The 25,069-nt window shown below is 32.5% G+C and overlaps 3 protein-coding genes and 3 long non-coding RNA genes across 7 annotated transcripts; 4 read left to right on the forward strand and 2 right to left on the reverse strand.

The window, feature by feature from the left end:
* The first annotated feature begins 2,352 nt into the window (after positions 1-2,352).
* LOC142232876 (phosphatidylserine lipase ABHD16A) lies at positions 2,353-5,767 on the forward strand. Its single transcript, XM_075303580.1, has 11 exons — positions 2,353-2,541; positions 2,610-2,663; positions 3,232-3,545; positions 3,817-3,974; positions 4,035-4,190; positions 4,255-4,517; positions 4,631-4,694; positions 4,753-4,870; positions 5,013-5,155; positions 5,211-5,335; positions 5,397-5,767. Exons 1-11 carry the CDS (start codon positions 2,485-2,487, stop codon positions 5,505-5,507), a joined length of 1,563 nt encoding a protein of 520 aa, XP_075159695.1. The 5' UTR covers positions 2,353-2,484; the 3' UTR covers positions 5,508-5,767.
* A 507-nt stretch (positions 5,768-6,274) lies between these two features.
* On the reverse strand, positions 6,275-8,954 carry LOC142232877 (zinc finger matrin-type protein 2). 2 transcript variants are annotated; one of them, XR_012721234.1, is made up of 3 exons: positions 8,731-8,954; positions 6,477-7,140; positions 6,275-6,417 (listed from the first exon to the last, which is right to left on the reverse strand). XR_012721234.1 is itself a non-coding variant. In XM_075303581.1 (2 exons), exons 1-2 carry the CDS (start codon positions 8,834-8,836, stop codon positions 6,659-6,661), a joined length of 588 nt encoding a protein of 195 aa, XP_075159696.1. In that variant the 5' UTR covers positions 8,837-8,954; the 3' UTR covers positions 6,275-6,658. The 2 variants fall into 2 exon arrangements, 1 of the variants encoding a protein (XP_075159696.1); XM_075303581.1 differs by having other exon boundaries at positions 6,275-7,140.
* A 109-nt stretch (positions 8,955-9,063) lies between these two features.
* On the forward strand, positions 9,064-10,960 carry LOC142232879 (uncharacterized). Its single transcript, XR_012721236.1, has 4 exons — positions 9,064-9,603; positions 9,669-10,004; positions 10,069-10,397; positions 10,462-10,960. It is a non-coding gene; the product is annotated as an uncharacterized LOC142232879 (long non-coding RNA).
* A 103-nt stretch (positions 10,961-11,063) lies between these two features.
* LOC142232878 (uncharacterized) lies at positions 11,064-11,705 on the forward strand. The gene is made up of 2 exons (XR_012721235.1): positions 11,064-11,275; positions 11,331-11,705. It is a non-coding gene; the product is annotated as an uncharacterized LOC142232878 (long non-coding RNA).
* Positions 11,295-12,125, reverse strand: LOC142232880 (uncharacterized). The gene is made up of 2 exons (XR_012721237.1): positions 11,727-12,125; positions 11,295-11,667 (listed from the first exon to the last, which is right to left on the reverse strand). It is a non-coding gene; the product is annotated as an uncharacterized LOC142232880 (long non-coding RNA).
* Positions 12,126-13,258: 1,133 nt separating this feature from the next.
* Ctl1 (choline transporter-like protein 1) lies at positions 13,259-25,050 on the forward strand. Its single transcript, XM_075308418.1, has 10 exons — positions 13,259-13,603; positions 18,807-19,186; positions 19,891-20,045; positions 20,106-20,214; positions 20,347-20,467; positions 20,536-20,806; positions 22,560-22,839; positions 22,902-23,064; positions 23,937-24,158; positions 24,214-25,050. The coding sequence occupies exons 1-10, from the start codon at positions 13,490-13,492 to the stop codon at positions 24,445-24,447; spliced, it is 2,049 nt and encodes a 682-aa protein (XP_075164533.1). The 5' UTR covers positions 13,259-13,489; the 3' UTR covers positions 24,448-25,050.
* The last annotated feature ends 19 nt before the right edge of the window (positions 25,051-25,069 follow it).

Below are 25,069 nucleotides of genomic sequence, written 5' to 3' on the forward strand. Positions count from 1 at the left end.
AGCCACTCATTTTTAATTGGTCAGTTTCTTAATGATGTTTGCAAGAATGTAGCATCCAAAGATTTTAGTTTTCTGCAAAGAGATTTAGATTTAGTGACTTCTCTAAAGTGTTGATTTAATTTTTCATATTGACATACCAATTATTATAAACTATTTGAAGCAGTTCCAGTTAATTGTCCACCATTTTTTCACCGGTCAGCTTTTTAATGTTTTCAAGAACGTAGAATCCATAATTTTAGTTTTCTGCAAAGAGGTATACATTTAGTGACTTCCTTAAAGTTTTATATCATTTTTTATTTTCACTTACCCATTTTTATAAACTATTTGGTTATTTGTCTAAAATTTTCCATTTTTTTATTTCTTGCACTTAACCACGAACTTCGTTGCACAAATAAGTATTGAAAACCACATGGTTTTTTCGTTGCATTTTAGGGTAGTGTTTTGTCAAAGTTTTCTCATATTATCTTCAACACCTTTTCAAAGATTTCGTCAACATTTTGGCAAATTGGAAGTAATTTGCAAACAATTTGAAGATGTATTGAAGATGAGCTATTTCAAGTTAAGTTGAATTTATGTTGAAAATTATATTTACCCTCAAACTGAAAAGTTGTTGCATTTGAAAAACTCTCATCCTGTGTTTATTGGGTTGACGCTTCATCGATTCACAATAGAACTTTATTGTGACTAATTTATCGAAAAACATGTAATTCAAAGTGGTATAGTATCATAAATAATCGCAGCAGTAAATATTTATTACTAATTGGAGCATTTCATACATTAAAAATGCAAGATTTCACTTCTTTTCTGTGATTGTTTTTAAACAGCTGATGACAGTGTTGCATATTTTTGGAGATGTCCTGGATAAACGTGTACTATGTTTTCTTTTAGTCCTTCGTGGCTTAGGGTATCCAGTGCTAAAAGAAAACAGCCCTAATAGTGATTATACTTCGCACCAATAGTTTTTGCAAAATCGCCTATCAGGCAGCGACCCATTATAGCAGATATCAGGAGTGATATCTGGCGTCTCGAGAACACTAGCATATCTAGTGTGCGGTTTAAGTTTAAATGGGCCATATTTGCTTGGTGTCGTTACAACCCTTGCAATTCTCCCATCGAACATTTGCCATCATGACAGCCTTCTCACGCAGTAAGAGCTTGCAGATAGCCAGAGGCATACCAACAGATTCTAGTTCCCCTGGAATATGTAAGGTAGTTCCTAGCCTTGCTAGCTCATCTGCTTCGCAGTTCCCCGAATTGTTGATGAAACAAAATCTCGAAAAAGTTGAACAAGAGCATTATCCATGGCTGAATAAGGAGGTTGAATCACGATAACAAAAACAACAAATTTCAATATGTTGTTTACAATTTTAAGAAGTCAAAATCAGCTGATAAAAGAATCGTATGGCATTGGTAAAAGTGGCAATTATTTATTCTTTCAATTGTCCTGAAAAAATAATTAAAATCCAGAGAAAAATAAAGGCTCAAATTTAATTGCGTCACCTATGAGTTATTGTGAAGTGGATAATTCATCCGAGGAACGCCGATATGAGACCAAAGTTAATAATGGAAGTCAGTCAAATGGATATTCGCCATCTATTAACAAAAACAGTTTATGATGCAGTTTAAAAACTTATGTGCGTGGTATTTTGGGTCTGGAATATGTTATCAAGATACTCAAGTCATCTTTGAATAATTCTCCAGCTATGAATGCGCGAGTTTGTTTGAGATGCATTTGCTATGCAGTGTCATTTGGAGAGCTGCAATCACCACAAACATATGATTTTGACATCTTAAAATTTGGTCGAAATAAAAAAATTGTAATCATATGGCCCCATGATTTAACGATGCATAAGTGCTCTTTTTTTACGTTCCTTACACTAATTACCTTCTCGAACCAATACATAAAGGCCTGGTTATGCATCCAAAAACGGGTCGTAAGCGTAGCGTGGCGTGTCAGCTGTTTGTTTTTGATATACGACAGCCCATACAAACGATTATCCAACGTTTGCACAACGTAAGCGTGTCGTAAGATTCAGAAAAAAAACAAAAATTTACGTGTCGTTGTCGTATCAGCTGATCAAAAAAACAAGCGTCATCGATGAAAATGCGATTAGCCTGAAAATATATTTCATTAAAAATGTGGTATTGCGTTGTTTTCGGTTAAAATGTATGATGAGAAATTATTATTTGTCGTGAAATTCATATAAAATGTAAAAAAAATGTTTTTCTGCCAGTTTTTGATAGTTTGCGTTTGCGTTACGTTTCCGTTATGTTACGGCTACGCTACATTTTTAGATGCATAACCAGGCCTTAAGTGACATCATCCAATGTGAGTTGCGAAACTAGTAAGAAGAAGTTTTTCGATGTCATTTATATTTTGCATTGAAAATTTTCCAAGATAGTTATTTTTTAACTAGGTCATATAAAACTTATATCAAACAATTTTACCATATAGAAATATAGTCATAACACCACGTTTAAAAAATGGGATTTTTACGTTACGTTCTCGGTCCTAAATTATATATGGAATATGGCGTACAAGTACGTATATTTTCTTAACTTGTTTCATATTTGCATAATTGAGTTTCTTTATTTCATGGTACTCTTAGAAAATGTATGAGCCAGGTGGTCTGGAAAAGTTTGGAGATCAAATTTTGTCAACGGTAAGAAACGGTCATGTTATGGCCATTTTTTTATTTAATTATAAATTCTCAACCAGGCATATTAAAGCCTTTAAATACCCACTTTAATATGATAAACCTACTGGTAAAATTTTTGGTAAAATCGATTTTTAAAATTCAAAGTCTGGCAGTGGCGTTTACCACATACGTAATATATTGAAAATTCTGAATTTTCCCAAATGTTGTTTTAAAATGGACGGTACCTTAGGTATCTTTTAACGTTCATCCGTTGCAGGATGATTAAAAATATCCAATTTAAAATTTCGTATTCCCAAACACATTCACAATGTCAATCAACCGATGCCTCGTTATTATATTTCAAAAAGAATGATTTTTAAGCAGAAGATTTTAATTGAATAAAATCAAATCCAAGTAGATATTTATACTCATTATTGTATTTAAAAATATAATACATAATGCTAAATAAAGCAAGTAATCAATCAATCAATATGTACATTATGATTTTGACTAAGACTAGGATGACATATTTTAATTAAGACCAGGATGATATATTTAGCTAATAACCGTACTTCTTTATATTATTTTGTAGCTTAATTTAATGTGGAATATTGGATTCTATACATCACCATTACTAGCCACATTCTTATATCGACGAGGCTATTTCGTTATGGACTCAATAACAACATTAGCGAAAATCAGCACTAGTATCGGTATAATTGTAGTTTTATCAATGGTAATGAGGGGTTTGGGACGAACGCAATCATCGTCGTATACAAAAATGATTAAAGCTATGGAAATGCTTAAATCTCCGAAAACAGAGGAGGAAGGAAAGCGAGCCTTGAGAATGTTTGACTTCGAATTTAAGAGTTGGGCAGTCGATTTTGATGTTAAGAATTTGCAAAGGTCTGTAGTAAAAGAATTATTTGATACAATATTTTAATGAGATTAACTATTTTAATCAATTTCATAAACAATTAATATATATATATATATATATATATATATATATATATATATATATATATATATATATATATATATATATATATATATATATATATATATATATATATATATATATATATATATATATATATATATATATATATATATATATATATATATATATATATATATATATATATATTTTTTTTTTTTTTTTTTTTCTCAACAGTGATGATAAGAAAAAATGTTTAGTTGCAAAAACAAATTCCACACGATCATTTCGTTTGGCTACATTGCCATGTGAGATCGCAGCCTATTTGGCTATACAAACATTTGGCATAAAAATGATATATCCTGGATCTGTAAAGCTTTTACAGAACTACATGAGTATGACTCTGTCATTACCAAATACGAAAGTAATGTTAATACCACCTTCGCATATTTTAGGACCCATGTTAATATCTGGACGTGCCAAATTGGTTGAAGAGGAGAATGGCAGGCGTAATAAAATTTTGACAGCAGATTCAAATGAAATCGATACGATTTTTATCGATAATCGTTCTAAAGGGTCTAATGGCAAAACTTTGGTTATTTGTTCAGAAGGTATAGTATTTATGAAAAACCATAATTAAGCACACTTTTATTCTTTCGTTTTTATTATAAACAGGAAATGCTGGATTTTATGAAATAGGAATTGTCGCGACACCAATGGCACTAAATTACTCAGTATTAGGTTGGAATCATCCGGGTTTTGAAGGCAGTACGGGCACACCTTTTCCTGATCAAGATAAAAACGCTATCGAAGCTGTCGTTCAATTCGCAATATATAATTTAGGGTTTGCAGTTGAAGATATTATTTTGTATGGTTGGAGTATTGGGGGTTATTCAACATTATGGGCAGCATCGTGCTTTCCAGACGTTAAAGGGGTGGTAAGCAAAATAAATCTATTGAATATTTAAATCTTAGAAATGCACTGGTGAATTAGATCTTCATATCAATTCAGATCCAAACTATAATCTGGTAAACTTTATTCTCATAATAGATTATAGATGCTTCATTCGATGATATTTTGTATCTGGCTCAACCTCGCATGCCTACTAGTTTAGGTATGGTTTCATAACTATTTTTTTAAACGAATATAACTATTATTAAGCGCTCTTTAAGGTGGGGTTGTACGTATTGCAATTCGTGAATATTGCAACTTGAATAATGCTGAGCTGGCTCACAACTATCATGGACCTATAAGTTTAATCAGACGCACCGAAGATGAAGTTATTGCGGAGTAAGTTTTTCAGTTCAAAACGAAATTCCTTATGTAGATGATGGCAAATATTATTATGTCAAATCTCATACAATTCTTTGTCTTTTGCACAGAAAACATAATTCAAAATCTCTGTAAATAAATAATACCTTTTCTTCCACAGAGATAATCAACTTGATACAAATCGGGGAAATTTTCTGGCGTTAAGTATATTGAAATACCGATATCCCCAAATTTTTCAAACATCACAATTGAATCGTTGTAAACAAATTCTAGCCAAACCGCTTGAGGTTAGAAACTATACAGGTTAGTGGATTTAGTATTCAGCTAAAAACCTAATACATTTCATCATTATCCACAGCTGACGACGATGATCTCTGTTTATCACGTTTAATTACCTATGCATCGGATCAAGGTAAAAAATATCCGATGAATATAGGAGAAGATTATCCAGAAGATGTGCGACATAAAATGGCTGAATTTTTGGTATGTAAACATTACATGTTCTAATTAAATAACTCAATTATTTCCTTTTATACTGTTTCAGCTCCGAAAACATTTCCGTGACTTTAAATCATCACATTGTACTCAATTGCCTATAGAATACTTTAACATTCCATTCGATATCCCCGTGGAACATGGTTTTGTGTTTACCTAATTTATTTCAAAAATTGTCAAGGCTTAGTAATAGTTAATTAAGCATTTTTTCCCATAATTAACTATTTCCAACATTCATTATTGTGTAATTTTATTTTCATTTGACTTTGGAACAGTTCCAAAATTAGAATGACAAAAAATACACAATAAAAGGGTTGTAAATTTTTAGCATAATCAAATCATGTGTAGGAGATATATGACACATGTATGTATTTGGATGTGGATTAATTTAATCTAATAATAAAATAATTTTAAACTATATGTTGCATAACGTTTTATATCATATCATGTTTCGCAGTATTCCCTTACGAATGCATGGATAAATACGGTAGGTTCAATAGTGTTTGAATTCCAACGAAATGATCACGAACGAGTGGAGTGTGCTAGGAAAGGATCACGGTTCCAACGCAAGACATAAGTTGGTGAATGCATCTCGAAACATGGTGTTGCAAATAGGAAATACTCAGCACATCGGGCGCAAAGATATTAAACGTCCGCCTGTAACTCGTGATAATATGAATGCAGCCACTAATGTAATATAATTATTAAAAAATTCAAACATCAGTTTTTTTCTAAGGTAAAAATAATTAAATGTTAAGACATATAAAATAAGGAAAAACGAAAGCGTATTTGAATTAGCTGGCAAATACAATTTCACAGTAAGGATATTTCATCTCATTTGCTAGGCACATTCGAGTCAAGAAAACCCCCTATCCATGTAATTTTGTACAAAATTCTACGAGAGGATTGCCAGCACAGATTGTGGTGTTTTTTTTTTTCAAGATTAAAAACTGATTTATTTATCTGTTTAAACATTATAGAATACAATTGGTTCTTTTTTATTACATAAAATAGTTAAGATTCTCTTATTGTTTTGTTTTCGACTATCTTCGATGATACATGTACTTCACCTAAAAATATTTTGTTTTTAGATATTTGTAACGTTAGTCTTGTTTTAAATGAATTTCACCTCCATTACTCTGATAAATCTGCACGCCAATCTAGTTTTTGTATTTTCTATAAACGAAATCCATCATTGACACCTCATTATTGGAAAAGATTAAGTTCTAACAGTTTATAATTTGGAAACCAAACCGTAGTTTTGGGTCTTGCGAACATGGAGGGATGCATTATTTGTCACTATTGATAAATTTAAGTATTTCGTTTGGATCCACCAAAACCGGAAAAACCCATAATAGCTGCCATATTATCATCGGTTAAAGCTATACCATCTAGATCATCTTCTGCTTTTCTCTTACGTTCCTTGCGCTTTTCTTTGCGATGTTCCTTGTATCGTTCCTCCTCTTCTTTGGCTTCTCTTAAACGTCTTTCTAGTTCATAGTCCTTTTGTTTCTCTTCCATTTTCTTTTTATTTGCCTGAAAACGTTCTTTTACTTGATCAACTGTGCTGCGCTCTACCTTCATGGACATGCCCAAGTTTCTTTGATGTTTCTTGCCATTTATGTGATCCAAAAAGTTGATAGAGTCCTTAACCACACAATCGCAAACATTGCAATAGTAACCGCCGGATTGTGAGCTAGGTGTGTTCTTATTTATAACAACACTTTTACCTAGCTTGCTGTCCAAATCTACTTTATAGTCTCGGCGCTTCAGATTTTCTCTTTGTACCGGTTCTGTAAAAAAAAACAACAATTCTTGTTAGAGACCATATACTAACACCATGTACCAAATTTCAGCCGGATCGGATGAAATTTGCTTCTCTTAGAGGCCTCGCAGGCCAAATCGGGGGATCGGTTTATATGGGGGCTATATATAATTATGGACCGATATGGACCAATTTTTGCATGGTTGTTAGAGACCATATACTAACACCATGTACCAAATTTCAGCCGGATCGGATGAAATTTGCTTCTCTTAGAGGCCTCGCAGGCCAAATCGGGGGATCGGTTTATATGGGGGCTATATATAATTATGGACCGATATGGACCAATTTTTGCATGGTTGTTAGAGACCATATACTAACACCATGTACCAAATTTCAGCCGGATCGGATGAAATTTGCTTCTCTTTGAGGCCTCGCAGGCCAAATCGGGGGATCGGTTTATATGGGGGCTATATATAATTATGGACCGATATGGACCAATTTTTGCATGGTTGTTAGAGACCATATACTAACACCATGTACCAAATTTCAGCCGGATCGGATGAAATTTGCTTCTCTTAGAGGCCTCGCAGGCCAAATCGGGGGATCGGTTTATATGGGGGCTATATATAATTATGGACCGATATGGACAAATTTTTGCATGGTTGTTAGAGACCATATACTAACACCATGTACCAAATTTCAGCCGGATCGGATGAAATTTGCTTCTCTTAGAGGCCTCGCAGGCCAAATCGGGGGATCGGTTTATATGGGGGCTATATATAATTATGGACCGATATGGACCAATTTTTGCATGGTTGTTAGAGACCATATACCAATACCATGTACCAAATTTCAGCCGGATCGGATGAAATTTGGGGGTCCGTTTATATGGGGGCTATACGTAAAAGTGGACTGATATAGCCCATTTGCAATACCATCCGACCTACATCAATAACAACTACTTGTGCAAAGTTTCAAGTCGATAGCTTGTTTCGTTCGGAAGTTAGCGTGATTTCAACAGACGGACGGACATGTTTAGATCGACTCAGAATTTCACCACGACCCAGAATATATATTCTTTATGGGGTCTTAGAGCAATATTTCGATGTGTTAAAAACGAAGTTAATATACCCCCATAAATTCTTGTTTTAATTTGATTGATTTTGGTAAAATTTCATAAAAAGGTTGGCAGATTATTTTTGACAAGTAGTATTTTTTTTAGTTAAGTGTGGGTATTAAGTTCGAATCGAAAATTAATTTATAAAATCCGAATAAAATTATAATATATATTATAATTATATATATAATCAAATTATTCACAAAAAAAGTGATTCATCAAAAGCCGGACTAGCTAATTTAACGCCTTCACAAAAAAAGTGATTCAATTGTTCCTCCTCTTCTTCCGCTTGGCGGAAGAAGAGGAGGAACAATCCGGCACAACCGCCGGATTGTGAGCTAGGTGTGTTCTTATTTATAACAACACTTTTTCCTAGCTTGCTGTCCAAATCTACTTTATAGTCTCGGCGTTTCAGATTTTCTCTTTGTACCGGTTCTGTAAAAACATCAACAATTCTAGAATTATAATAAACAATAGTATGCAGATGTACATTCAACTCACCATCATCATTCTTTTCGTTCGCCTGATTCAACAATCGTTCTTGCGCTTTTCTCTGGAACTCTGTTTTGTCCCATTTCCTACGGTGATCATCAGGACGCATGGACATTCTCCTTTTTTGCTCAACTTTTAAAAGCAAAATAAATTTAGATATTTGCTCAAATTGAATATGATAAAATTGTAAACATATAAATAATTCACGGTTACCGAATACTTAGTTTGTAAACCCGAATTGTTTATATGGTTTATAATTAAGGTACTACCATAGACCAAGACGTCTTATATCAATTCACAATGATTTTTTTTATTTGCAGTGCACACATAGCATAGACCAAGGAATGTATAGACATCTCAAATGAATGCACAGCGCTGTAGTTTGTCTGCACACCGTAGAGGGCTCTTTTACGTCTGCAATTGAGTGATTTTTTAATTTGGCTTTAATTTGTTTTCTTTCCTTTATTCTCTCGTTAAAACACCAAATATTGTGAAAGTTTATAAAATACTATTCATCCACACCTTTTTTGTAATGCAAATTGACTAATCCCAATAAACACAGGATGAGCGTTTTTCAAATGCAACACCTCTTCAGTTTGAGGGTAAATATCATTTTCAACATAAATTCAACTTGACTTGAAAAAGCTCATCTTCAATTCATCTTCAAATTGTTTGCGAATTACAACCAATTTGGCAAAATGTTGACGAAAACTTTGAAAATGTGTTGAAGATAATTGGAGAAAACTTTGACAAAACACTACCCTGAAATGCAACGAAAAAACCACATGGTTTTCAATACTACTTTGGACAACAAAGTTCGTGGAAGAAATACAAAAATGTGGACATTTTTTAATAATCAATTGAAATTGCTTATAATAATTGGTAAGTAAAACTAAAACACGAAATGAAAACTTTAAGGAAGTCACTAAACTCAAATCTCTTTGCAGACAACTAAAATATTTGGATGCTGATTCTTGACACCTTAAGAGGCTGGCCGATGAAAAATGGTAGTGGCTTATCGAGAAGAGAAAGTTTCCATAAATCAAAGTGCAACCAAAAAAACTTGGTATTTATGCTTTTCCATATCAACAACTACTGGATGATAATTCGCAATTCACAAAATAACAAATTAAACCGATGATGCGATATAAATTAAATTTATTCCAATTATCTGGACATCAAGTTCCTGAAAATTGCCAGTATTTTAATAACAACAATTTTGTAACACCAACGTTCTTGAGGAAATCACGAAGTACGTGGTCAGTTGGAAGAAATACAAATTGGTAAGTCAAAATAAAAAGTGAAATGAAAACATAATGGAAATCACAAAACTCGATTGTTTTGCAGAAAACTAAAATCATTGAATGGTATATTCTTGGAAGATGTTGGCCGATGAAAAACCGATGAAGGAAACAACAAAGAAAAGTTTTCAGAAAACTTACAAAGTGCAACCAATTAAAACAAAGTGCAACAATTCCTATATCAAGAACTTCTGGATGAAAATGTGCATCATCGGTTTAATTTGTTATTTTGTGAATTGAAATTGCTGGAAATTTATTCCAATTATCTGGTCATCAAGTTCCTGAAAATTGCCAGTATTTTAATAACAATTTTGTAACACCAACGTTCTTGAGGAAATCACGAAGTACGTGGTCAGTTGGAAGAAATACAAATTGGTAAGTCAAAATAAAAAGTGAAATGAAAACATAATGGAAATCACAAAACTCGATTGTTTTGCAGAAAACTAAAATCATTGGATGGTATATTCTTGGAAGATGTTGGCCGATGAAAAACCGATAAAGGGAACAACAAAGAAAAGTTTTCAGAAAACTTACAAAGTGCAATCAATTAAACCAAAGTGCAACAATTCCTATATCAAGAACTTCTGGATGAAAGTGTGCATTACATCAATTTACATCCCGTCATCAGTTTGATATTTTGTGATTTCCTCTTGCTGGAATCTATTCTAACACACAAGCCAGCAAGTTCCTCGATAGTAATTATTTCAAATTGCCAGCATATTAATGACACCAACATTATGGAGGAAATGGAATTATACATGTAAAAATGTTTAAGATATTTAAAGATGTATTCATAGTTTTATTTATTAATACGTTTAATAAGATAATTACATTTTGATTGGTATTATATTATTATTTTTATATATTATTAATGTTATTTTTAAGATTATTATATTTGTTAACGAAAAAAATAATAAAATTTACAAAATCCCTAGAAATTTAGTATTGACTTTCAGTTAGAACTAGGATTGACTTTCATACAAATTGTGGTTTGAAAGTATTCGCAACAATGGTAATTTTTTATTTTTCTCACATTGAAAACAGGGGGGTTACTCTGTATTGCGATGCGTAAGAAAAATTGTCGCGAATCGAGTAATTGGTACTCAGTAATTCGTTTTCGTATCTACCTTGCGCATCTAGTTTTCGCAAATCTGGCATCACCGCACTCTATAATGCGAAAGCGTATGTCAAACTCGTTCGTTGATCGCAAAAATCGTGCGCAAACAAAATAGCAATCGCAAAGTAACAAATATGTAAGTAAGCACAATTAAATTTTTATATTTGTATCTAAATTGTTTATTGTTTTAGGGAAAAACCAAAAAAGTTACAGACACAGCAACGTCAGTTCCAAACTTTGGTAGACTTTATGGTCTCTTCCGCAGTTACCTCAAATTGTTTGTGCTTGGGACAAAGTATTCGTTCAATCACCTCGCAAACTTCTTTTAAGCAGCGCGACATAGATTGCTCTGATAGTCCTAAAAGATGGTCTTGGCCGATTTGGTGTAGATAACCACCTTGTCCAAGCAATTTCAAAGCAGCGGCCACTTTTATTGGAGTTGGAATGGCTGTGGATTTATTTGGAACGACGAGGTCGTCTTTAATAGCGTTTAATACATACATAAACGCATCTTTATTAAGACGAAATCTATAAAAATGAAATATTCGAAAACGTTTGTCACATAATTTGAGTTTCCATTTTCTTACCCGTGGTCACTTAGGGAGAGTATATTTGACCGATCTCGCAAAATTCTTCTTGTAATTCGTTCATGTTAATTTTCTTCAAACCATAACGCTATCGAATCCATAATTATTACTTTTTTGTTATAAACGATTAGCAAGTTTTAAAAGCACACGCACCGAACGGAAGATTGTTTAAAATGTTTTTATTTACAATGTTTTGACATTTCTTTTTATCATTTTCGTTATTGTTTACATTGTGCAGCCAGCGTTGTCATATTTTCGCTTTATTTTGCTAAAGCGTTACCATATTTTCAGTTTACTTTGCGAAAGCGTTTGCGCAAGTGATACAGAGTACCGAATTGTACTCTTAACGCATTTAACTATCGCATCGCATTTGCTTTCGTATCGCAATACAGAGTAACCCCCCAGTTTGAGAAATTATTGAGTAGCGATGCATTTCAATTTGAGGATTACAATTGAGAAATTATTGCTATTGTGTTGAATTTTACTGTTGAAGGTAATGTCTGTTTTTTGTTGAGAACGCGATTTTCTCAACAACTTCTCAACTTGAATATTACCCTAATCCTTTGAAAAAATGTTTGAAAAGTTATTGAATTTTAGTATTTTTCAAACGTTTGTGTTTATTGGGATTTATACGGTTATTCTCGTTTTCCAAAAAGAAATTGAGTCACTTTACTGCGCAATTGAGTGGAATGACTGCGCACTGCAAATAAACAAAACCATGGTGAATTATCAAGGTATGTCTCTATATTTTCTTGGTCAATGGTGCACAGACATCGCACTCAATTGCGCAGTCACGTTACCCAATTTCTTTTTGAAAAACGAGAATTACCGTACAAATCAGTCAATGTGCATTAAAAAAAAAGATGTGGATGTACAGAATTTTATATGCTTTTACAAAATTTTTATTGTTTCGTTTCGTTTCATTTCATGTCATTTAATTTGTTTTATTTATTTAATCGAGCCCAGTAGGGCCATATATGATTAATATAGTAATACTACAACGCAATGAGCAGATAGAAAATTATAATAAAAATTATATTTAATAATTCAATTTAAATATATATAAATTTATGTTCAGATTATATATAAGAGCCCTCTACGGTGTGCAGACAAACTACAGCGCTGTGAATTCACTTGAGATGTCTCTACCTTAATTGGTCTATATCATAGACCAATTAAAATAGAGACATACCTTGACAATTCACCATGGTTCAAGTGACTCAATTTCTTTTTTTGAAAACGAGAATTACCGTACAAATCAGTCAATTTGCATTACAAAAAAGGTGTGGATGTATAGAATTTTATATGCTTTTACAATATTTGGTGTTTCATCAAGAAAACAAAGGAAAGAAAATAAATTAAAGCCAAATTAAAAAATCACTCAATTGCAGACGTAACAGAACCCTCTACGTTACGCAGACAAACTACAGCGCTGTGAATTCACTTGAGATGTCTATACCTTCCTTGGTCTATGTCTATATCATTGGGAATAATCAGCTGTTGCCCTACTACTTCATTCTACCATGCTGTTATGCTACATTTCAGTTTCGCTGCAGAATATTTCCAAAATAAACAAGTAGTGCTGCTTGTTGAAGTCGCAAACAGTGAACAAATCTGTGGCGGTGATAATCAAGCTTTTGTTAAATAATTTACCAGTGGAATAATAAAAACAATTGTGGAGCGCTTACAAACTACGACTTCGTGTAGTGTGTTCTTACGAACGTAGAGTCTTCGCACTTTGCTTGTCTTAATTTAAGCCAAAAATGGGGTGTGCCTCAAGTTCAGAAGATGAGCCACAACAGACAAATCGGCCAAAATACCGTACATGCACAGACACCTTTTGGTTAGCGTTTTATATTTTATTTTGGTTATTTCTGGTAAGTCAAAAAATGTATGATTTATCTACGTTCAAAACAAAAATCACATTAGTAGATACAAAAAAGTGAAAGTAAAAGTTGAAGAAAATTGTATGGCGTCATAAATGCTTACTCTATTTTCATTCGCTGTATTGTTGCCCATAAGTGTTGCCAGGTTGGGTATTTCCCCCAAATTTTAGGATTTTTTCAAAGTATGGAGAATTTTTAGGAGTAAAAAATGTCTTACATCTTATTAAAAGATTACTTTCAACAAAATTCGAAACAATTCTGGCGTAAATACGGAGAAAAAATATATACCGGATGTCAACCCAAATTCCTAAATATAAGCATGAATTGGCATTATTTTCGATACCCATATCAAATACATCTTAAACAGCTGACAACATTTTAAGAGTGTCATGACTTTGTACTTCAGAAGATTTAGAAAGTTTTGACTCTTTGTCGAATAATGTATATATTTACTGAATTCTCTTTTTTATTTTTATATACTTCAAATATTTATACCTTGAATTATGACGTTTTATCTGCTTTTAACTAATGAATTTTTGAAGTAGTTTTTCACAATTTTGTTCTTATTTATTTATTTATTAATATGTAATGCTAATCCTAAAATGATATAGTCATCATTTTTAATTAATAAATGAATATAATCATAGTTATAAAAGTAACTATTACATTTGTTGAATATATGTTTGTAAGTAAAGGTGAGTACTATGTTCGGGTTTTTCACCAAAACGCTAAATTAAAAGTACAAATATATTTATGAAGACGATTATATTTTGATCGAGTCTTGTCAAATAATGGATGGAAAAGAACCAAGGATTTGATTGCAAATAATTTTATATTTCTAAATTAGTTAACTAAAAAAAGTAACCGTGAAAATATATATGGCCTTTCTGGCTTATTGTATTGTCGTAAATAAAATAAAAAAAAAAATAAAAAAAACAAGCTGGTTTTCAGCTTGAAAACTGAACATAGTACTCAGCTCATATGCACCTCTAGCGAAAAATTTCATTCCCATAAGAAATGCATTGCTATTTATGCTAACGAAATTTTCGGTAGCGTTCAATTTCGTAAGCGGGTACGCACCTCTAATGAAAATAACAGGGTTGTTAAAAGCATATTTTGGCAGCAAACATTTAATTTATTACAATCATTGTGTGCGTAAAAGTTTAAAAAGGTCTGTAAATAATAAACAATTTATTTGAGGAATATTTGGAACATATATTAACAATTTTTAAAAGCGATTAGCTGGTTTAAAATTTGTGTACACAGCCCTGTTTTTTTGTTGTAGACTTAAATAAAGTTTTGCTACCGAAAATTTCGCTAGAGGTGCATACCGGCCTTAAAGAAGAAATTCTAAAAGTCCTCTCTATAGAAGAATTGTCCAAAATAACACCAATAGTCATAGTTATGAAACAAACTAGGGAACTAGGTTTTTTTTCTTAAGAGTTGGGGGAACGTACAAAAATCACCTGGCAACACTGTTGTTCAAATATATTGCCGTAACTTTGAATGAAATTGGGACCGACCAAATCTAAATATTTGTTGGTGATACCATTACCACGCCTTTTCATTTTTTATTTGTTTGCCATTTCTTTTGAATAGTTAATTTTATTTATCCTATATATACAAATCTTGTAGCATTCATATTTAATAAATGGACCACTGTTAATCAGATTTTTGAATTATATAATTGTGGTGATTCATTTTCTATGTTTAATTTGCGTTTATCCAATTAGATGAAATTACTAATTACTAGTTTACTTATGTATCTATAAACACATAGTCCACATGGGATCGGTTTGATTAAATAAATAATATAAGATATAATCTATGTATACATATTACATTTTAACATATGTTTTGACTTATTATTCGATTTTTATTTGATACTATGTTCGATTTTCGTAGTAAACATTAGTCTAATTAAGCGGTTACTATTTTTAACATTTATATATACATATATACAGTTCTGTACAAAACATTTGCAACCACAAACCGCATCACATTGCTTGTTTAAAATAAACCGTTATTATAAACCGTCCCACTTGACCACAACGTTCGTTATCGTATTCGATATAGAAATATTCTCGGTTTTTTCTCAAAGAAAACTATCGAAAACGATATCGAGAATGGTTCGAAAAAATTTCGAAAAACGTTCATCTGTCGTGCTGTTACTGCCAGAAAACTCTTCGTTTTCGAAGGCTTGCTAGTGATTCGTTAAAGAATCTTTCGCGATATCTATAATTGATCGTTAACGAATCTATTTCGTATTCGATATCATTCCGCTTTCGAAGGTTTTCTATACTGTTTTATTCCCATTTTGTTCCCATTATAAGTTGTGTAGTAAAAGAAAAATTTCAAGTTTGTTTTTATTTTATTACAACACAATATAGATAATTATAATAGAAAATATTATAGATATTAGTGTTGCGCACAAAGTACTTAAAATATTTACATTTAGGAATATATATTTAAAGTGATTTAAGGCACTGCATTGACTTCTTTGCGCGGGATTTCTTATTAAGCCGGTCGTGGCTATCCCATTGAAAAGGACTATAATCAATGAGTAACATTTTCCTGGATACATCTGAAAATTAAACATGAAAGAAAATTTGTAGTTTTTTAAAGATATATAAATAAATTACTTACCTCTTTTAAAGAGTGATACGGTCAAAATTTGGTCAAGGGAAAACGCGTGTAAATCGGTGAAATCGTTTATTTAAAAAATCAAATTAAATTTCTTTTTCAAGTTCAATTAGTATAAAATTCAGGAAAAATATTCTTTTAGGCTTTCGCTTTTCCAAATCCGAATTGCCGGGCCTCACGCTTGACACCTGCCATCAGATTTTGTACAGCCACCTTGTCCACCTTCTTCGCCGCAGAAAGCCAGTTTGCCTTGAACTGCTGCTCGTCCTTAGCAGTTTTTTTTACTTCTTTAGGTTCCGCTTGACAATAGCCCAGTATTTCTCAATTGGGCGGAGCTCTGGCGTGTTGGGAGGGTTCTTGTCCTTGGGAACCACCTGCACGTTGTTGGCGGCGTACCACTCCATGGCCTTTTTACCGTAATGGCAAGATGCCAAATCCGGCCAAAACAGTACGGAACAACCGTGTCTCTTCAGTAAAGGCAGCAGACGTTTATTCAAATACTCTTTCACGTAAATTTCTTGGTTGACAGTCCCGGAAGCTATGAAAATGCTGCTTTTCAAGCCACAGGTACAGATGGCTTGCCAAACCAGATATTTCTTTGCGAACTTTGACAGTTTTATGTGCTTGAAAATATCTGCTACCTTTCCCCTTCCTTTTGCCGTATAAAACTCCTGTCCCGGAAGCTGCTTGTAGTCGGCATTGACGTAGGTTTCGTCGTCCGTTACCACGCAGTCAAACTTCGTCAGCATCGTCGTGTACAGCCTCCGGGATCGCGCTTTGGCTGTCGTATTTTGTTTATCATCGCGATTTGGAGTCACTACCTTCTTGTAAGTCGATAGTCCGGCTCGTTTTTTGGCTCGATGCACGGTTGTAGACGATACACCCAGCTTATTAGCGGCATCCCGGAGAGAGAGGTTAGGGTTTCGCTTGAAACTACCGGCAACTCTCTTTTTCGTCTCAGCGGCTTCCGGTTTTCGATTCCCCCCCGATCCAGACTTCCTAGCTGTCGACAAACGTTCCCCAAACACTTTAATTACATTTGTAACGGTTGATTTGGCAACTTTTAGCGATTTTGCCAGTTTTGCGTGCGAGTAGCTCGGATTTTCGCGATGCGCGAGCAAAATTTTGATACGCTGCTCTTCTTGCTTGGACGGCATTTTGACAACTGAAGAGTGAATTCCAAAATCAAAATAGGAGCAACATTCTACACACACACCTTCAAAATGAGGGGTGTTCAGGTTTTTTAAATGCAACATTGAAAGAAATACGTCAAGTTTATATTGACCAAATTTTGACCGTATCACCCATTAGATTCGCTAAGACACTTCACCCGCACTTAACAATTTCTTAGACTGAAATGACTTTAATCTCTGTCTTTGTCAAAAACAAATAAGCCTAAATACATTCGTTATTACTTCGAAACAACGAACGTTCAAAATCTTTCTATTATCGAACTTTTCTCGAATAATGTGCGCGTTAATTTATTTCGTTGTTTTACGTTTTTTCTACCTCTGTGAACAGTTTTGGTACTTCAATATTAACAACTCGAGAACGATTAATTTTTGGTCATTGTACTTTTCCGAAATTCAATTTTGTGATGCAGCTACTTTAAAAATCGTCTATAATTTACTTTTTATAATATGTTATTATACATATAGCCGGTCATTTTATCGAATTCCAAAAATAGAGAATAAATGCCTATAACGATCAGTTTATGACAAATTATGCAATTAACTAAACGATATCCCTTTGACGCCATTTTGTACATTTAATCTATGCTCTATAATAATTTTTTTGAGGCATAAAAATGTAAAAATAATGCCATTGAAGAAAATAATACGCAGTGTAGTAAGTAGCTACAATATTCTTAATTTTGTTAATTGTTTTAATTATTGTGTATTTGTTTGTTTCAAATTCAGTTTAGTCACTTATTGATACTAGTTTTTAAGCGCATAATTTTTATAATTTGTTATTATTGCTATGTTTGTGTATTTTTGGAATCCGTATATGGCTTTGCGGCTTGGATTCGCCAAGAAAAAATAAATAAAATAAAAATAAATAAATAAAATGTTTTGAAAAGGCCGAATCACATATTTACTTGTCGGTAAATATCAATATATTATAACAGACCATTCGTTTACCCAATGAGAATTTGGAATAGACCACTCCATAAAATTCTTATTACCCAGATTAAGTTCATGGTATAGTTAGTTGCAAATGTTTTGTATATATATGTTAAAGAAATTGTGTCAAAACTGGAAGAATTGCGAAAATACCTTCTGATTAATTTAATCTGTCAAAATGTCCAGAACATTAATTTAATATACTTTATCTGTTATGTACTAGTTTTATGATTCTTTGTAATGCATGTTAATTGGTCACATAGACGTTTGTGTTAAAATTTTTAGTACATGGAAAAAATAAATAAGAGAAACTTTTGTTTATCTTGTTCAAAAGACTTGGTACAGATATATGCATGTATCTACATATTTAGTTCATCATCATCATTGATGATTTATGTTTTAATATGTCATTACTTTTGTTTTTGCAGATTGTTATTGCAATATTTTCATTCGTGTATGGCAATCCTTTGCGTGTCATAAATGGATACGATTCGTTTGGGAATACATGTGGAGTTAAAAAAAATGAAAAATATCCTAATTTTCCTCTCTCTGGTAGAAACACATTGGACACTCCACATCTACTATATTTTGATGTTAAACATTTAAAGAAATCATTGAAAGTGTGTGTCAAGGAATGTCCAACAAAAACACTTCTTAATCCACAAGATGTCGTCAAATATTATTCGGAATCACAAAACCATATTTGTCGTTACGACTTCGAAATGTCCATGTTATCAGACAGCAAACAAGATTTGAATCAATTATTCAGTACGTTGGGGCCATGTCCACAATTTCCAATATATGAAAGGTAAATTAATAACATATATCAATACTGCGATACATATATCTATATTGTAAATCGATTTCCAAATAAACATCACTTTACAAATAACTGTTTTCTAACAAAAAAAAAGGAAAATATTGGTTCACAACTAAGTTCTTAGTTTGTTCACATTGATACACTAATTTTGAGTAAAACCAATTCATTGCACTGTTCAGTTTTTCGGGTTGTGGACGACTATCCTTCCCCAATAGTGTACTCGGATGCTCTTCGTCATTCGCTTCGAGTCGTGTCTTGTAGGTGAACATCGCCATTTTTGAACTTCGCGAACCATTTTTAGACGGTAGATAACGCTAATACAACTTCTTTACTCACACTTCAGCTTCGGCTGCTTTTTGACATTAATGACAAGCTGATTTTTTCCTCTTGGATGATCCATTGAACGAACAATTAAATTATCAAATACGTAACAGTTTTTTAGAACAGAAAAAATTGAAACAACAAAATAAATCGTTGTAAATTAACTCTAATGCAAAACTCCACGAAGTTATGTTAAGACCCAATAAATCGATTATCAATATCAATGAATAAATTTGGGTTTATTAATAATTAAAAAAAAAATAAACTGTGTAAGATTTACAAATTTTTCTGTAGGCATCAACTTCTTTTTTATCATTTATTATTTTCATCTTCTAACGCTAAGAAGGAAATCATGTTGGAATCTTTTTCAGTTCGCCCGTTTTGCATCGTTGCATGCCAAAGAGTAAAAATGCTCCAGTGAAGGACATGTATAATATGCTCAACTCTTGGGATGCTGCACAACAGTTTCTTGGCGATATCTATACTACATGGCATTATATAGCGATTATATGTGGTTTGGCTTTTCGTAAGTAATCTTGAAATGTTTAGATCTTCTAGTCGATATATGCGTGTTTTTTAATTGCAGTAATCTCCATCGCACTAGTGGTATTAATGCATTGGTTGTCTAGCATTGTTTCGTGGTTAATATGTACGTTAGTTATCGTATCCAGTGTTGGTTTAACAGGTGCTTTATGGTACGTATTTTCATCTATAGTAAAATCAAATTCAACGAAATAAAGATCTTAAGTGTTCAACCTTATTCGAAATTTTGAGAAGTTATGCGGTTCATGTACCATCACTTTTTAATATATTTTTCCTTTCTTTAGGTATGCCTATTATTCAATAAAGCACAAGCAAAAACTTGATCATCAGTTTTCATATTTTGAGGAGTTTACTCGCAATCAACAAGCAGTTCTTACTTTAGCTGTTATAGCAACAATTACAATGGTACTACCGAATTTATAACAAATCTTGTTTTTCTACTCTTAATGAATTGTCTAATTGCCCATTTTCAGATCATATTGATAGTAATCATCTTTTATTTGAAAAACAAACTTTCTGGTTTGACAGCTTTATTTGAGGAATCTGGTAATTGTATGATGAATCTTCCGGGATTGATTTTTGCTCCTCTACTCGCATTCATAGTTTTGGCTCTGTTCTTAGCATTTTGGGTATTTGTTGTTCTATGTATAACAACGGCTAGTAGCCCAGGCAATAATAATCCCTTTGCTCCACTCGATAATACACACACTCAGTCAAATGGTGTTGCTGTGAATAATACACGCAGTAAGTAATATATTTTAATACCAATTAATTAATAACAGATCATATAAATATAAATATATATACATTTAAATATATCCTCTAACATTAATGGGGAAATCAAATTAAAAAAAAAAAATCATACGTAAGTGACCTTTAGAGTTTTGTTTTTATATACACCTGTTAATTTAGAATTTCTTTGAGTAATGTAAATACACATTTGTTGTAAAACTTTTTTAACTCTTCCGTAGTACCAGTGTAATAATTGAGAGGCCTAGTTTGGTATGATCACATCAAATTTAATCAAATCGAAAAATGGCGAGATCTGCGTAATATCTCATTATTATTGAATCAGATATGATTAGATGGCAATATTGGCCCACATATAATGTCTTACATATAGTTGTATCTACATCGGTTCAAATTTAAAAAGGCCAATTTTAAGATGTAATCATAACTAATTAGATCCTACAATTTCTACTTGGGTATGTACTTGACTATATATGTATATACAATTAGAAATAAATTTTCAAATAGTTTTTTGCAAAGAAGTTCAAAATGAATGGCATTTTAAATTCAATTTAGCATTCGACTTTATTTTATTTTCCAAACGCACTTTAATTGACGCCGATTTCTTTGGGGAGTATTTTATTTGCTCAAATTTTCTTTGGCCAGCTAGCTAATTCAAATATATTGGTACTATTCCTAAAACACATAAGCAACGATCCTTTCCAGATATTAACGCAATAAGTTCGTGCAAAAAATACTATATTGAGTATGTACGAGAACGTTATTAGAAACTGAAAGCGCCGTTCACCCTAAGCACGTTTCGAAATGTTACGTGTTGTAAATCATTGTAAATCGTATCATTTTCCTCATATTGAAAAGAATGAATTCAAATATGGCTCCACTGAATTACTATATTCTATTAAAATACATATTAAACGTTCAAAAAAATAGGTCAACTATGCAAAAAAAAAAAACGTTGCGTAAAAATAAATATAGGGTGAGTGCAGCAAATTTGGTATACCCATTTGTTTTTCGATAGCCAATTGTTTTGTTTTTCTCCCACGAGGCTAAGATTTTACCACATTTATTTTACTAGACTTAGCCATCCACGCAATTATCAGGAAAAAATGAAATCCATAATTTCGGATATATTTGCGAATTTATTAAAAAACACATTAAGCACGAATTTATTAAATGTGTAGGTAATGTGGTACACCATTTTATGCTCATTTAGTACTCGTCAGTCCGAAAATTAATAAATTGAAAATATACCTTCACACAAAACGAAATAATTAAGAACCACAAAATAAAACTTGGTTTAGTTATTCGCATGTTGTTAGATAGAGAAAAAAGTTACTACACCACATTTCCAGCCTGTACCACATTTATTATGATTTTAGATTTTGTCTTTGACCAATGTCAACAATGTTTTATTGAGCTTATTATTATGCAACAAATAAAAATGCATGATTTCTCCCTGACGTTTCTTTGGTCTATTTCCAATTATTTCAAAGGATTTCTTGAAAACAGGCACTGATATTTATATAAACAACAATGAGAAATGAAGACCAAAATACATTGTTAATAACAGTTTCTGATAATAATTGTATATTTTTTACTTTTTAATATTAGAACTGTTTATGACATAGTATCTCTTGTAAATACATTTAAATTTTAACACAATTTACCACGTTTTTACTCATTTGTTCCTCGCACTACTAAATATTTTAAAATATTTCGTATTAAAAATTTGTCTACTTAATTCCAGGCTTTATACCCATAGAATATACCGAAGCGAAAACTATTAAGAGCATGTTTTGGATATATGTTGTTGGTCTCATTTGGACAACGGAATTCATTTTTGCTTGCCAACAATTTGCTTTAGCTGCTGCTGTAGCTTTTTGGTATTTCGACAAACCCACAACTACTCCTACAATTTATGCAATCACCAGATTGGTAAAATATCATTTAGGTACAGTGGCGAAAGGATCATTCGTTATTACTATTTTCAAGATACCAAGACTTATTTTAACATACCTTTATGCAAAGTGAGTAATATGAAAATATATTCAATAACCTATTACCTACTATTTCAATCGTTCTATTTTAGATTGAAAAAAGGTGAAGATAAGGGCTCCGAATGTGCTGCATGCTGTCTTAAATGCTGCATTTGTGGATTTTGGTTGCTGGAAAAATTCATTCGTTTTCTAAACCATAATGCATATACCGTTGTGGCTATAGAATCGATTAATTTTTGTCCAGCTGCCGGTATTGTAAGTATATAGAGATTGCTACTTAATTGCAATCTTCCATCTTAAAATTCAAACGATTAGAACTAACAATCAGTTTATTGGGAATGTATGAACATTCAATTAGATTACTGTCTGTTTGCTCTAATTGGAATGCGTGTAAGTCTGGCAAATCTCTGTCACTCCACTACGAATAGATTGTTTTGTCTGTCTACGTTAGTACTGACCGGTGTATTGCCTTATACGAATTTCGGCGTAATGTTTTGCAGAAATTTAGTGTTGCTGGTGGGGAATTTTCCAACTATTAGCGATTAATATAGAGTCCCCTTTTCATGTCATCGTAGCACATATCAACTGAGGGCCAGTGGAGACACCAGTCAAATTTGGAACGTTGAGATTAGAAGTCAAAGTCGTGTATAATGAAACAAGGAATTCCCCTGGGATTTTGGCTGGTGGGGAATTTTCCAACTATTAGCGATTAATATAGAGTCCCCTTTTCATGCCATCGTAGCACATATCAACTGAGGGCCAGTGGAGACACCAGTCAAATTTGGAACGTTGAGATTAGAAGTCAAAGTCGTGTATAATGAAACAAGGAATTCCCCTGGGATTGTTTGACCTATACTTATCAATTATTTCCACTCCTATGTAGATAATTTGTTCGTGTTACTGCAATGCCATAAATTTGATGATATTTGTTACCAAAACCACATTTACATTGCTGAAACAGTACTAATAGTTCGTTATTTTTTTTTTAAATTTAACAACGACATTGTCATTTTTTCAGCAGATAACATTTCTGAAAAAAAAAAACAATTTTTTGCTTTACTACCTTCTAATTATTTTTGACATTTTGATGGTATCTTAAATTACATATTTATTCTGTATAATTTTAGGCATGGAATGCAATGGCAACCAATGCTCTGCAAGTTGCTACGATTAATAGTGTGGGTGATTTTGTACTCTTTCTTGGAAAAGTTATGGTGGCCGCGATTTCTGGACTTATTGGTATATTTGTGTTGAAAGATATGCCCGGTTTAAATTTTTATATGGCACCAGTGATTCTGATCATCGTATTTTCCTTCTTTATTGCTCATATTGTATTGTCACTTTTCGAGGTTTGTTAAACATTGAGTATTTTTCGCAGTCTTTTCAACTTTTATGAATTTTTAGATGGTCGTCGACACATTATTCTTGTGTGTATGCGAAGATAAAACAATTAATGGTCGTGCTGGTCGTTGGGCGCAAAGTAATCTAGCCAAACTGGTTGGAGAAGATCCGTTACAGCCAGGAGAGGAACCTCCTATACAAGTGGTCGAAATGATGCCAATTAACAAACAACCGTTTAGCATGTCCAAGCCAGCAGCAATGATTGTACCTGATGGGGCGGTAGAATCATATGAATAAGCACAAAGACATACTATATTTTTTATCTAACGAGTACTGCATTTATCTCAATTTGGGATATTGGAAAAGATTGGTTGATATACATTTACAAGTGTTTTTTGAAGCCTTTAAGGCTTAGCTGAAAGTTTAATACAACAAAACCGCACAAGATTTATTTATATGTATTTATGATATTTATTAAAGTTGTATTTTTTTAACGCGTACATTAGATTCTAACTCATTGTCATATCCTGCATAAGAACAGCCGCTGAACTTCTTTGCAATGGTAAACCTAACTATGATTAAATATAATATTTTAAGTGCAATAGCCCAATAAGTAAAGTTCCCTGTTAAACGGATTCGTTTTATAATGTCTGGAAATTAAAGATACATTTTACAAACCTTGTGACAAACTAAGAGTCATTGATAAATCTCTGAAGAATAGCAAACCGCACAAAATACAACATACAACTGATATTTCTAGACTATTTTGAAAATTACCATTTTTGTAATATTTATAAAACATATATAAATTTACGTATTTAGGGAATTCACAATATTCATGTATACTGTATCAAAAAATGTTTCAAATAAAAGGCGAATTCCCAAAGTGTTTGTATGCTATGCATTGCTAATTTTTCTA

This window comes from Haematobia irritans, chromosome 4, assembly GCF_050003625.1.
Source record: "Haematobia irritans isolate KBUSLIRL chromosome 4, ASM5000362v1, whole genome shotgun sequence".
Taxonomy (NCBI): Eukaryota; Metazoa; Arthropoda; class Insecta; order Diptera; family Muscidae; genus Haematobia; species Haematobia irritans.

Coding starts and splice junctions, on each gene's coding strand:
- LOC142232876 (XM_075303580.1), top strand. CDS start 2,485: ATGGGATTTTTACGTTACGTTCTCGGTCCTAAATTATATATGGAATAT. Junction 3,546..3,816: donor GATGTTAAGAATTTGCAAAG/GTCTGTAGTAAA, acceptor TTTTCTCAACAG/TGATGATAAGAAAAAATGTT. Junction 5,336..5,396: donor ATAAAATGGCTGAATTTTTG/GTATGTAAACAT, acceptor ATACTGTTTCAG/CTCCGAAAACATTTCCGTGA.
- LOC142232877 (XM_075303581.1), bottom strand. CDS start 8,836: ATGTCCATGCGTCCTGATGATCACCGTAGGAAATGGGACAAAACAGAG. Junction 7,141..8,730: donor GAACGAAAAGAATGATGATG/GTGAGTTGAATG, acceptor TTTTTTTTACAG/AACCGGTACAAAGAGAAAAT.
- Ctl1 (XM_075308418.1), top strand. CDS start 13,490: ATGGGGTGTGCCTCAAGTTCAGAAGATGAGCCACAACAGACAAATCGG. Junction 20,468..20,535: donor TTATAGCAACAATTACAATG/GTACTACCGAAT, acceptor GCCCATTTTCAG/ATCATATTGATAGTAATCAT. Junction 22,840..22,901: donor TTAACATACCTTTATGCAAA/GTGAGTAATATG, acceptor GTTCTATTTTAG/ATTGAAAAAAGGTGAAGATA.